A 14,157-nucleotide genomic window follows, 5' to 3' on the forward strand; every position below is an offset into this window, starting at 1 on the left:
AAGAAAAAAAGAAAGAAAGAAAGAAAGAAAGAAAGAAAGAAAGAAAGAAAGAAAGAAAGAAAAAGAAATATTAAAACTATTCCTAATCAAACCATTTAAAACCTTTGGGAATCTTAGTTGGAAAGACATTTTCATATATTCTCCAGATGTAGAAAGGAGATCCAATGCGTGTGACTGTCCTTCCTGAAAATGCTGGCCCTGAAAATCCTCACCTGTGGAGGCAATCAGGAGAGCTGAAAACCAGCAGGGGTTCTGACGACACACTCAGAAAGTAGCTGTGAGGAGGAACAGCAGGCCCCAAAATCTGACCATGGTGTCAGATGTCTAAGAATCCAGAGCAAGTAGCCAAGAATAAATACAGCTGGGCAGGTGACATGATTTGTGAATATTTTTTAATAAGACTGTCATTAGCAGTGATTCTCAAAGAGGGAAATATCAGAATGAAAGGGGATAGGGGGGATATAGTTTTAAAAAACAACATCATATTTTTGTGATCATAAAGCCAATTACCAAAAGGAAAGTCCTAGAAAATCTTGGTTGATGAATATTTGTAGAAGAAATATTGATTCTCATGCGTCCTAAAAAGAGGAGATAAATTTTTATGTGATTATTAAAGGGAAGTGGTTTATAAAAACTGGAATTTGTAATTTGCTTTCATGAGCCAATTGAGATAGGGTAGGGAATAGCAGACACCCTGGGAAGGCAAGAGGCTATCAGAGGGCGATGTGGCCAGTCATAAGGATGTAAGTACAAGGGACCTACAATGGACTGAATGTTCATGTCCCTCCCAAATTCATATGCTGAAATCCCATGCCTCAATGTGATGCTATTAGAAGGTGGAGACTTTGGGAGGTAATTAGGTCATGAAAGTGAAGCCCTCATGAGTGGGATCAGTTCCTCTATGAAACAGACCCCAGAGGGGCGCCTGGGTGGCTCAGGTGGTTAAGCATCTGCCTTCCGCTCAGGTCACGATCCCAGGATCCTGGGATCAAGCCCCACATCAGCACCCTGCTCAGACGGGAGTCTGCTTCTCCTTCTCCCTCTGTCCATCCCCCCCACCACCTTGTTCATGCTTGCTCTGTCACTCTCTCAAATAAATAAATAAAATCTTTTTAAAAGGAGGGAGAAGCCCCAGAGAGCTCCCTTGACCCTTTCCACTACATGAAGCTTCAACAGGAAAAGTGCCCCCCGCCACGGGACAAGGATCTTCACTAGAAGCCAACCATGCTAGCACCCTAATCTTAGACGACCAGCCTCCAGAACCGTGAGAAGTACATTTCTGTTTTTTATATGCCACCCCGTCTATGGTACTTTGCTACTACAGCCCAGAATCTTGTATGTTTGACCCAACCGTATCTTCAGCAACTAAATCAGCGCTTAGCACACAGAAGAGACTCAATTAATGCTCACTGACTGAATACATTCATGAATATCAAAATTAAGACCAGAAATCAAGTCCCTTTTTCCCCAGTCAATTCTTTAACAGATCTTAAAACTAATCTTACAGAAGTAAATTTAACATGTTATCAAAACCATTAGCTGCCTCTCCTAACACTCATTTTCTCTTTCTTCCTCCTTAAAATTTTCAGCCTCCCTTGCAGCTACACTCTGACCAGTGAGATGGAAGGGGAAGTGTTAGAAGGTCCTTGTGGGAAGTCTTCATAAAATAAAGGAGGTGCACCTTCTCCTTCCTTCTTGCTGCTGCCTGAAATGCAGATATAATGGGCTGGAGATCAAGCAGCAGTATGGACCATGGGCTATGGACACTAAGGATGACAAATGTCAAACAAAACGATGCAAGAAACCCAGGTCCCTGATGGCCATACTCCTCCACCGTACCTTCCCCACCAATCACCTTACCTTCAGACTTCTTTTACATGAGAGAGAAATAAGCTTCTGTATTTTACACACTAGTGGTTTTGGGGATTTTTTCTACTACAGACAGAGAAAGCTGATTGTAATCCTGGGCAACATGGGCATGAACACAAAGCTACCGCTCTAGGAAGTGTCCAGATCTACAACTTAGCAGCAATGACCCAGCGTCAGCCCTAAGTGTTACCTAGACCCAGCTTCCCAGGTGCCCCCCCTTCTGGGCCTCGAATCAGGTCCCTGTAAGTCCTGGGACAGTGCTTGCGGCACAAATTGTCCACCAGCGTGTTGCTTCCTCTGACCACAGTCCTTCCTTCCTTGTTCATGTAGTTCCACAGATGCAGAGCATAGGAGTCGTTGAAGCTAAGATCCATGTCCCAGACTTCATAGTAGCGCCTCCACTCTGGGTAGGAGATGGGGTAAAATCTTTGGGGGTGCAGGAAGGACAAGTTCAAACACCTGAGGTCACTCACCTCCTGGAAGTCTCTGAGTTTGCACCACAGTCTCAACATCCGGGTCATCAAATTGGGACCCTGGTTGCCCCAGATTTCTGAATTGTAGTGTTCAACAAAGTTTTCCATGCACTCCCACAGGAAGGGGTGGTGGGGGAGGAACCCGAACACCCCGTTACTAGAGTACCGAGAAGACTGTGCAGCCAGAAAGTTCTCCTCAGGGATGGGCCTGATGGAGATGACATCCGTGTCCATGTAGATGCCACCGTACTTCCAGATGATGGCCAGGCGGGACGCATCCGAGCTGACGTGAAGCCAGTTGCTCTCCGCACTGGTGTTGATCTGCGGGAACATGAACAAATCAGCCACAGCAGCAGGGGAAAGGGAGGGTGTCACAATGAGAAGCCAGCCCAGGGTAGCTGAGAAGGAAGCAAGCCAGCTTCTCAAAGATCAACTGGACAAAAGACCAATTTTGCAAATTTACCAAACTTACCTCCACCTCCAAATTTGCCTTTAAGTGGAAAGTTTACAGCAATCAGTAACAACGGGAAGATTTTAGCAGCTCTTAAATTTTGTGCATTTGTTTTTTTAAAAAACTGAAGCAGTAGAATGATAAAGAAGAAATCCAGCAAGGATTTCACAATAAACCCTTTGAGGCATTTTCAGCAGGGGGTACATTAACCACAAATATGAAACTGTGAAGGAAGAATGTTTTAAACCCTAAAAATGCTGAAAACTAATAAAGAAAAAAATAAGCTAGGAAACTATCTAACAGACCAATATGTGTGCTCTTTAAGAAATTGGTAGAAGAGGGTCGCCTAGGTGGCTCAGCCATTGAGCGTCTGCCTTTGGCTCAGGTTGTGATCCCCGGGTCCTGGGATCGAGTCCCACATCAGGCTCTCTGCATGGAGCCTGCTTCACCCTCTGCCTGTGTGCCTGTGTCTCTGTCTCTCTGTGTGTCTCTCATGAGTAAATAAATAAAATCTTTTAAAAAAAGAAAGAAGAAGAAGAAGAATCTTAAAAGGGCATGCATGTATTCCTTCATTAATTCATTCTTTTAGTAATATTCATTGAGGGACAACTTGCTATGTGCCAAGCTTTGTTACAGTTGCTAAGGAGATAGAAGTAAACAGACAGACAAAAATCCCTACTGGGTGGAGATAGACAATAAACAAATCAATACATAATATGTTGGGTGTTCACAAGGACTGTGAAGGATAAAAACCTGGATAAGGAGGCAGGGTGGAGCCCTATCTTATCTTGGCTTCCAGTAGAAACCTGAATAAAGTTAGTGAGTGAACCATACCAATATCTCAGAGAAGAGGGTTCTAGGTAGAAGACAGCAAGTGCAAGGGCCCCGGGGTAGGAGCACACTCATTGTGTACAGGAACGGAAAAGAGGCAGTGTGGCCAAAGCAGAGTAGTGAAGGAGAGGGATAGGAGATGAGAGCAGAGAGGGATGGGTGGGGAGGAAGGGCGGGTCACACAGGCTGCGGTAAAGGCGGAAATTACTTGGAAGGTTTGGAAGAAGGGAGTGACCTGACTTAGTCTTAAAAGGTTCATACTGGCTGCTATGTGGACAACAGGGGTGGGGCTTGGGAGGTGGCAAGGGCTGAAGAACAAAGGCAAGTTAGGAAGGCTGTGGAAGTGGTCAGCTTCTGAGCACACAGTAAAGATGAAGCTGGTCAGATGGATTGGATTGGAGTTGGAGATAGAAGGTCAAGGATGACTGCAAATGCTAAAACATGAGCAAAACAGAAAATGGCTCTAAAAGCAATAAAAATTAATCATAAATGGCAACATTCCAAATGGAATGCCAAAATTTTGAATTGAGAAAACAAAATGGATTTTTTTTTTTTAAGTAGGCTCCATGCCCAGTGTGGAAGCCCAGCATGGGACTTGAACTCATGACCCTGAGATCAAGACCTGAGCTGAGATCAAGAGTCAGACACTTAACTAAATGAGCCATCCAGATGCACCCAAAATAGATTTTTCTGAATTGAAATATGTTGATTAAAAGATGAAACATAAACAAGGACCCTGGGTGGCACAGTGAGTTAAGTGTCTGACTCTTGGTTTCAGCTCAGGTCATGATCTCAGGGTCATGGGATTGAGACCCATGTCAGGCTCTGTGCTTAACAAAGAGTCTACTAAAACTCTTTCCTTTTGCCTCTCTCTCTCTCTCTCTCTCCAAAATAAATAAATAAATCATTTTTTAAAAAAAGGATTGTATTTAAACATTTGCCCTTGACAAAATAAACATTCTTTAAAACTCTACTATTAAAAAAAAACTGCTATAAAGTCAAATGCAGGCAGGTCAACTAATACTTTGCAGAAATCTTTACACAAGTCATTAACATCACCAGAATTATATACAATGGCTGAAAACCTCATAAATAATAAGAGCAAAAATGCATCAAAAACTATTCCAAGCTCTTCATAATCTACACAAATACTCAACACTGGCATTATGGTTATTCCCATTTTTCAAGTGAAAAGCTGAAAGAAATAAGATGTTCAGTAATTTGTCCAAGGTGAGAGAGGCAGGGACTGGATTTGAACCCAAGCAGTCTAGCTCCAGAGATCCATTTGTTCAAAAGAAACAAGGTTTAGTAGAAATAAGTAAAGTTGATTATTTTGTAAATTGGCGATTGTTAGTGAACAGCCCCAGAGACATAGGATATCAAAAGCCACACAGAACAAGAGGAAGAAAAAATCTGCCTTTTAGTGAGCATGGGACTAACATCAACCTAAAACACAAGAGCTCCGTTGGGGGTGAGCACTAGAAGAGGATTAGGGTCATGCTACTCAGCCCCTCCCCACCCCACAGTACTCAACCCCTGGCATCTCCTAGAGCTACAGTTGTCAAATCAGTGCAGCAAACCCAGTGGGCACCAGCAAGTGATGGCACATTGGGCCATCCCCAAGAGCTGGCCCCCAGCTATCCTGAGGTGGCCTAACTGGGGCAGAACATGCCATGGGCCAGCACCCCTAAGGTATCATGGTGTGATCTCTGCAGACACACGGCCTGGTGTAGTACCCTGCAGGCTCAGATGGGGCAGGGCCTTAGGGCTCTGTGTCCCAGGGCCTACTTGTTCCCAAAACTCAACACTTGTAAAATTGAAGTGCAACTCAGAGGACCTAAACTGTGCTCTATGGAACATTAGCTCCAAGAAAACATTAATGTCCAACTGAGAAAGATATCCAGGCTCAAATAAGTTTGGAAAATGTTAGGTTGAATCAAATGAATGTTTCTTTAGTTTAGAACTACAGAGGATTTAATTTCTTCATGTCTATGAGTGGTCTGTGAGGCGGGGAAAAAAAGGCAGCAGGTAACATGCAGCATCTTCCAAAACAATTTGAGCAGAGATTTATTTGTCCCAGGAGCAAAGCACAGTTTAGGTAATGTTCACCTAGCCCAGGTGTGGGGAAAGTAGGCCAAAGCACTGCCTGTGCTGGTGTAGTCCTCCTGGAACATTCTCTAGCAGGCTAGCCCTGAGAGCCACAGGGCCTGCCTCCCTGACCTACGCCCTGCTCCCCAGCTCCCAGGGGCCCATGCTGATCACCACCTTTAGTTGGGAACCCCTTGCTGGCAGCTGCAGATGAAATCTGTCTTTCGAGCTGTTCCATGGCCTCCTGATGAGCCTCGATTTAAGACTCCCAGGCTCCTCCAGAGAAGAGATGGGCACACTGGGATCTAGAAGTCACATGGGCCCAAGAGTAAAACTGGTCACTGCCCCCACAGGCCTGGAGCTTAGTCCAGAAAATGCCTCTAGTTGACAGTAAGTAGATGCAAGGGCATCTTCCCCCTAGGATGGTAGACTGAATAATGGCCACTCAAAGACCTTAGGTCCTAGATCCTGGGACCTGTGAATGTCACCTCATATGCAAAAAGGGTCTTTGCAGATGTGATTACATTAAGGATCTTGAGATGGAGAGATTATCCTGGGTTACCCTGATGTACCTGAATGCTATTGGAAGTATCCTTTAGGGACACCTGGGTGGCTCACTGGTGGAGCGTCTGCCTTTAGCTCAGGGCGTGATCTCAGGGTCTGGGGATCGAGTCCCTCATCGGGCTCCCTGCAGGGAGCTTGCTTGTCCCTCTGCCTATGTATCTGCTTCTCTCTGTGTCTCTCATTAATAAATAAATAAAATCTTAAAAAAAAAAAAAAAAAGGAAGTATCCTTTAAAGAAAGACATAGAGGGAAAGTTCAGAGAGAGAAACAGAGAGAGGAAAGGGAAATGCGCAGATCTCCACAAGAAAGATTTTTCCCTAGAGCCTCCCTGGGAACTGGGGCTGGCCAGCACCTTGACATCCACCCAGTGATGTGGACTTGGGACTTCTGGCCTCCATAATGGTAAGAGAACAAATGTCTGCTGTTTTAGGTCACTCCATTTATGGTCATCTGTTACAGCAGCCACAGGAAAGTAACACGAGTACCTGCATAATAGCCTCACTATTGCACTATTGCCTCTGGGCCTGCAAAGCCTAAAGTATTTACAATCTGGCACTTTACTGTGAAAATGTTTGCTGCCATTTGGTCTAGCCTACGATTAGAACTCAAAAAGGACTTTATATGACAAGCAAATGGTATTATTTTGATATCAATTTTTAAATTACTTTTTAGTTTTATTAAGTAATTTTATTTTTTTTATTTATTTATGATAGTCACCGTGAGAGAGAGAGAGAGAGAGAGAGAGGCAGAGACACAGGCAGAGGGAGAAGCAGGCTCCATGCACCTCGGGAGCCCGACGTGGGATTCGATCCCGGGTCTCCAGGATCGCGCCCTGGGCCAAAGGCAGGCGCCAAACCGCTGCGCCACCCAGGGATCCCAAGTAATTTTATTTTTAAAATTAACATGTTCTCATCACTAAATGTACTCTTAATCCAATCACACAACCTGATATTGTGTTATTTTCCTTAGGTCTTTTTCTTCCACGTGGACGGGGCCGGGGTAGGGGGGTGGGGAGTGAGGTGATATGTAGCTAAAATAATTACAATCACATTATAATGTAAGTGTATTTATTCCAGATTGTATTATAGTCTTCATAAGATTCCCAGCTAAAGCCTGCATAGTGGAGTTATTGAGTGGTTCTACTGTAATTTCCTTAAGCATTATCTGACCGTGGGTCCTCTATGAGAGAAATATTTAATTTGAAATATTATTTCCATATTATGCTATGTTACTGAGGGGAAGATTACAAAATTCTCAAGAGCTCCAGGAGTTTCTTGGTCATATCTTAATATAACTCAATCTCATATAGCAGCACTCCACCTGATTCTTCACGAATTTTCTATTCACATCATTTTCAAATTAAATATTGCCTAGTTTCCCATTCAGATGCAAAAAAAAAAAAAGTTTTACATAGATGGGTTTAAGTAAATGAAAAATAAGTGGTTATACCCCCAGAAAAGACACAGAAACTCATTCAGTTAAGGATAGTCTCAAAAGAAACCTCATTCCTAAGAAATAAGGCTGGAGGCATAAGACACAAAGCTACAGAGAAACCTAACTTAAGTCTCTCCTGTTTATTTGAATCAGGACTCAGTGCTATAGAATCAAGGCCAGGATCTGGGTTCTAGTCCCATTTCTGACACTGAGCCCTTGCACTCAGTTTACCAATCCATAAAATAAGGGAGACTGGACTCATTGTCTGCAGTCGCTCCCAACGCGGACATTCTAAGATTCTCTGAACACTTACGCGAGTGTACCATGAAAGCAATGGTGTGTCTTCAAACAGCCTTTTCATATCCAAAGGGAAGAGGAAAACATTGTCTATTGCTGAGAGGAGGGAAAAGCCTGGGTAAGTGGAGTTGGAGGGCAGCCGTGTGGTATTGCAGAGACCCTTCATGAAGAATGCCACAGGCTGCCTGGGGTAAATCTTGGCAGCAGACTCCACAGCACAAGAGACCAGTGGAGTTGGTTCCATTCTCTCCGAGGTCTCTATGAACACAATGCCGTGCCCATTGCCCAGGAGGGCTCCTGGGTCCTGCTCTAACTGTTGGGGAGGAAGGCAGAAGAAGCAGCTGGACTTCAGGCTTAGCTGGTAGAAGAAGGCACAGACAAGCAGCAGGACGACCAACAGGAAGAGATGGAGCTCCTTCAGCATATCTGCTTCTCTTTCCAGGCCTGCTCCTTTAAAGCAACACAACTCATTACAAAAATGCATTCACAAAACCCGATAAAGACAACACATGAGAAAACGAGACATGAATACCACTTTTAAGATTAGAGTTTGTAAATCCTAAGTAAAATATCATCAGATCAAGCATGGTGATGTTCAAAAGAAAAATGCATTCACTACAGTTGATCTAAGGAATTTGAGAATGATTCAAAAAAAGGAAAATAATCATTGCATCTATATGTTGAGCTGTTGTAGAAATTTTTCCGAAGTTTACTTCAGGTTGTCTCGCCTCAGGCTGCAGGTCTTTAGGGAAAAAGACGGTTTTAGGTCTCAGTGCTTCCAAGTCAATAGAATGGGAGAAAATTGGAAACTTTTATTCAGAGGGTCATAGCCAGGTATTTGAGGAAACCAGAAGAATTCAGAATCCAGCCCAGTTTTACAGGCACACAGTAAACATTCAAAGACAATTAATCAGAACTAGAATCGAACATCTACAAAGATGTGTTGTTGAAACTTAATTTTTCTCCCTAAAGGCACCCTCATTTCTGTAAAGATAGCCAAATTAAAACAAATTCATTTTTGTAAAAAAAGAAAAAAGTCCATTTTTAACAAATTTAGCTGAATTATTTACAGCAAGAATAGTGATATTGACCAAATGGGTTTTTAAAAATCTGCTTTGCTGGAACTTTTTAGAAGGAATTTCACATTGAATTTTTAATAGCCTCTCGAGGCCAAAAGCTATACCAAATACTTACCATCAGATTCACCTGCAATACCTGCAGCTTTGGGTGAATTCCTCTCTTCCTGAGGTCCCCAAAATATCCTGAGGTTCCTGCATCTGCCAGGAACCTTTACTCACCTGGTAAGGCTTCTGGGAATTCTATGAGCAAGGTATCAGGCCAACATTTTCAAGGGGCTTTATTGACTCCATAAAGTCAACCTTAGTTCCTTAAAGCTCTCCAATCATATCTGAGTCGACTCATGTGTCTCTCAAATACGATATTCCAGTTAAAGCCTTGGTAATACAGCCAATGTTTTCAATGGTGTCCTGTTACAAGGTGAACAGATTCTCATTGGATTTATGTAAATGACTATAATTGCCTTGAGAGAAAGAATACTCAGAGTTTCTGAATTCAGGAGGGTTTTGATAGGGAGAAAAGATAAATGTTTCTATTTGCTTACAAAGGAATATTTTATCAAATTTCTATTAACTCGGATTAGGAGAAAAGGTTTCCTTGAATCTGGAAGAGCAAACACTAGAGAAAGAGCAATGTTTAAACAAAACTCATAAAAACTATAATCATCTTTTTCAGTTCACTCAGCCTCATGTTATTAATTTCCATTCTGTTTGAATGTAATTTTTCCATTAGTTCTGGAAATTCCTTCCCAGTTTAGTTTTATGATCTTAAAGATATAGAAACCTGAGTTCATCAACAGTCCTTTTTGTGAATCTCCTTGAAGCTGAAACAGATTTGCAAAAGCATCAGGACAATAACTGTAAATGACAAAAGACTCAAAAATGTCCATGGTTAAAGTCTGATGGGAGTGCATTGTAATAGAGTTGACAAGGAAATTTGGTTATTTCCAAATTTCAACATTCAACACCACATTTCAATAAGTAGAATTTCAAGTGATGATATTATACCAGGACATATTAAAACTTTAGGAATTTTAAAGAATTTTTGCAAAAGTTATAGCATTTACCCACACAATATAGCCTAAGAAGGTTTATCATTATTTGTTTGACAATGCTTCTTATGTAACTTAATATACCAAACAAACAAGCCTAATTAATCAAAAATATTTCATTTAGAATTTGAATTGGAGGGTAGTTTATTAAAAACCTCAGAAGTTTCTAGAGTACATGCCTAAAAATAGGATTACAGATCATTACAGAACTTAAAACTTAATTAGTCCAAAAAAAGAAAACCTTAATCTTTTTAACAAAGGTGGCCATAAGAGAGTCTAAAAGCAAATACAGAATACATAGTTGTTAACAATATTCAGCTCTTTAAATATTGAGAAGTTTTAGTTTTCTTAAGTAATCAAAAAACTGATGAAGACAAAACATAGAACTTTGCTTTTTCTGAGCAGAAATAAAAAACTTTGATTAGAATTTCTTATCAAGACCAGACCAACAAGCCAGGAAAACTTAGTCTTAAAAAGACTAAGAGAGAAAAACCAAATTCCAATCTTATAGTAGTGTCCTTTTAAAATTCACTAATTGCAATATTAGTCCTGACAGTGTATAAAATTATTTTCCAAAGATTCTCCTTCTCGAACCTTTTATAACTTTCTTTTTCCACTTAGAGTTTGTCCTAAGTTTTCCCTCTCTAAACAACAAATTCTCATTTCAAGACAATTTTTTTTCCTCAACAAAAATATATCCTCATTCCTTATACCTTTCTTCTGTATCTTCCAAATTCCTACATGCAGAGTTGCTTTCAGTATTATTTCCAACAATCTCAATCACATTTATCAGAATTTTAACTCTTAAAAACTTCAGTTTCCAGTGAAAACTAAGTAGTAACCAATTGTGAGCTGTCTGTTACATCAGAATTCTTTAAATTGGCCAATTTATGGACATTTCATAATTTCTAAAAATGCATTTTTTCAAAGCACAATTGTCAATAAAACATACAACGTGTTTATTGGCAGACCCAAATTTATCTTTAGTTTCTTTGTGATAAGAAGCCAAAAGCAAAGAAACCTATGTTTAGTAATTAACATTTCAGTATTATACTTTATTAAAACACTTTTTATTTATTCAACCCATTTGCTCTTAACAATTACCCATGAATACTTCATGAGACAGACAAAATCAACCATCATTTTAAGTAATCTTCGCTGACAAATTGCAACAGAGATAACGACTTTATTTGACCTTCAGTGAACCTTGGTAAAATAAAAGTTTTAAATTTAATGTTGACAACTCTAAAGACTTGTGTATTTTACCAAAACCCTTGAATTTTAATTTATCAAAGATTGTCCCGGATCACATGAACTTGAAAAACGTGTGGATTAGTTCTTATTCTTCTGAGTTTTAGAGTGCCCAATTTTTACAAGTGTTTGCCGTTAAGCCAATTAAATAGAACTCTTTTACAAATGAATTATTAGCAATACCATCCGGAGGTACAGAAAATATCTCACATCTATAACACATGTGGACACATATACACAAACAAGATGCAACTGAAGTCTAGCCTTCATTTCACTCATGTTTGTGGAGAGGACATTACAGACCCCAATTTCCCAATATCTCTCTTTTGTCAAACAAATCTAATCACAAGGTAACATTATAATTTATGGATCCTTGAATGAGTCATTTTCCATTTTTCAATTAGAACATGACCAGTTTTGTCCAAAGATACCAAAAGAGTACCTCTATTGGTCATTGGTTCCGCCCCAAAGTTGGGGGCTTCACTGATTGGACCAAATGACTTCCTCGCTTCTGCTTGTTTAGTCTTATAATTGGCTTTCTCTAAGTTTGTGCACAAGAAAACTAATTCAAAGGTGTCAAAAGAGTCCCATCTAGGCCATCTGAGACTCAGGTTATCCTTACTGAAAATTTCCCACTTAAGTAAGCACCTGCAAGGAGAGGATCCCCATGTGCTAGCTGTCAAGCCTGCGGAAGTTTCCAGAGACACTTCCCCAAGGCTTCCAGTCACCTGAAAGCACCATCTTCCCTGAAGGAGCAAGTAAGTGTCCCTTGTATTTGGAGCCAGGTGATTCAATCTGTCATATTTCTCACCAGAAAATTTAGTCAAGCCTTATATTAATAATGTCCATTAGCAAAATGCCAAATTAAAACAACCAGCCCATCAGCTCCAACCCCTCTGGGATATCTCCGCCTAGAGGATATTACTGGTAGCCCTCGACAGCTCAAATAAAAGTCAGGACCATCAACTCCAGTTGAGGAGGTTCAGATAGCAGAAGAACGCACCTGATACACCTGTGAGCTGCTGGGAAGTTGGAAGGGCACAAGGGGCTCGTGCTGGTACCAAGCCTGAGTTCCAGAAGAACCCCCGGCGATCTCATGAACATGGCTCTGACATCCTGCTGACAATACCAAGAAATGTCGATGCAAATTGAACAAATCTTTTAGAATTTTTAAAAGAAAGAGTTTTATTTGAACCCAGGCTAGGAGAGCTGCCCAAGATACACAATCTTCACAAAGAAGAGAGTGCTCTGGTGAGGGAACATTTGGCATACATCAAAAAGTTACAAATCATTAGACAAAGGACATTTCAGAAAGATGCAGGCCTTGTCTTAAGCTTCTAGTATACGCAAGGCTGTATGGCTTTAAAAATTATGGGAACCAGGGAGATTTTTTTTCTTTTTCTTATCTTTGTGTTTGGAATGCTCCTTTTTTGTTATTTTTTAAACGAATCAGATGTATGATGTATGTTCATGGCAGAAATAAGTCCCATACTCTGAGATTTTGCCAAGTCACGTTGACCTTGATAGATATTAAAGTATAGCTTCCCTGGGAGCCCAGGAGCAGGACGTACAGACATTAAAAATTGAAAATGAAAAAGAAAATTGAAAATGCCCTTTATTTTATCACCATTAAGCCAGGAACTGCGGTTACCTAGTTTCTGAGATCTTAGCAATGACGACAAGTTTTTCCTGCCATACCTTCTGATAAATCGCCACTTAATCATCCAATTCAACAACAGGGCGGGGTGGGGGAGGGCATTAAATCATTGGCAGAAGCTCAACACCAAACACAAGAAGTTGCCAGGAAGCTTCTCCCTTTACTAAGTGCCCCCAGACACAGAGACTTGGGGAATCTAATGAGCTTGCACAATCTATCAGGTGACCTGTACACTAATCCTGCGTGTCTGTGGACTATCAGGAGGGTTACACATATCCCAGCAGAACCCAGGAACCAGCAGATCATGCACCTGGGCAGTTTGCTTCTATCAAAATCATGGGCAGAGAGATGGGCAAGTTTCCTCACTAGACAACCCTATAGATTGATTCTAACTTTGCAAACACAAGGTTGATTAAGAGAAAAGAAAAACCATCACCACAAATAAGCAATGGACAAACTCCAGTCATCCAAGGGCCTGGTGATGTGGAATGAGAATTGATTCCCTGATTTCAGTTCCATAAGTGCAGGAAGGGTGCTTTTGCCCTGAGGTCCCCCATATGGTATGTGAACTTCCTGTCAGTCTCAGGAGGTCAGCTTCATCACCTCCATTGATGGCAGTCCCCACATCTCCCAAGACAGCATTACTCTCTGCAGTCTGCTCTCCAACACCCCTGACATGAACACTTAGTAATGCTCCTTGGAGCATCCTCTGCTCAGGGAGTCACCTATCTTCAGTCCAGAGCCTTCTCCCAGCCATGATCAGCCATCCACAGTTCCCCCTGGATGCTCGGGTATGATCAGGGAGGACCCCTCCTGAGCAGACTCTGGATCCTGACACAGCAGGTCCTACATAAAGGTAAAGCTGTCCCACTGATCTATGGCTTCTTGTTCCTAGGCACCCAAGGCTCCCCAGGCCAGCTCTTTGGGTCTACACAGACACCTCTTTCTTTGCAACTGAATTTATTCTCTGAACCTCATCAATTCTAGGCTCAGTGTTATTTGGCATCTTTCCAGAGCTCCCTAGCATTGGATAGATTGGTTTTCTTTCCTTACAGAGAGGAGAGAACAGAGCTCCTGCTCCCAACTCTGGGGTAACTAGAGGGTTCCATTTGGG

At 41.5% G+C, this 14,157-nt stretch overlaps 1 protein-coding gene across 2 annotated transcripts; it reads right to left on the reverse strand.

Annotated features, from left to right (window-relative positions):
• Positions 1–375: 375 nt before the first annotated feature.
• Positions 376–12,630, reverse strand: A4GNT (alpha-1,4-N-acetylglucosaminyltransferase). Of its 2 annotated transcripts, none has more exons than XM_038570997.1 (3): positions 12,390–12,630; positions 8,024–8,457; positions 376–2,663 (listed from the first exon to the last, which is right to left on the reverse strand). In XM_038570997.1, the coding sequence occupies exons 2-3, from the start codon at positions 8,429–8,431 to the stop codon at positions 2,049–2,051; spliced, it is 1,023 nt and encodes a 340-aa protein (XP_038426925.1). In that variant the 5' UTR covers positions 8,432–8,457; positions 12,390–12,630; the 3' UTR covers positions 376–2,048. The 2 variants fall into 2 exon arrangements, with proteins under 2 accessions (XP_038426925.1, XP_038426926.1); XM_038570998.1 differs by lacking the exon at positions 12,390–12,630 and adding an exon at positions 9,306–10,153.
• Positions 12,631–14,157: the final 1,527 nt, after the last annotated feature.

This window comes from Canis lupus, chromosome 23, assembly GCF_011100685.1.
Source record: "Canis lupus familiaris isolate Mischka breed German Shepherd chromosome 23, alternate assembly UU_Cfam_GSD_1.0, whole genome shotgun sequence".
Lineage (NCBI taxonomy): Eukaryota > Metazoa > Chordata > Mammalia > Carnivora > Canidae > Canis > Canis lupus.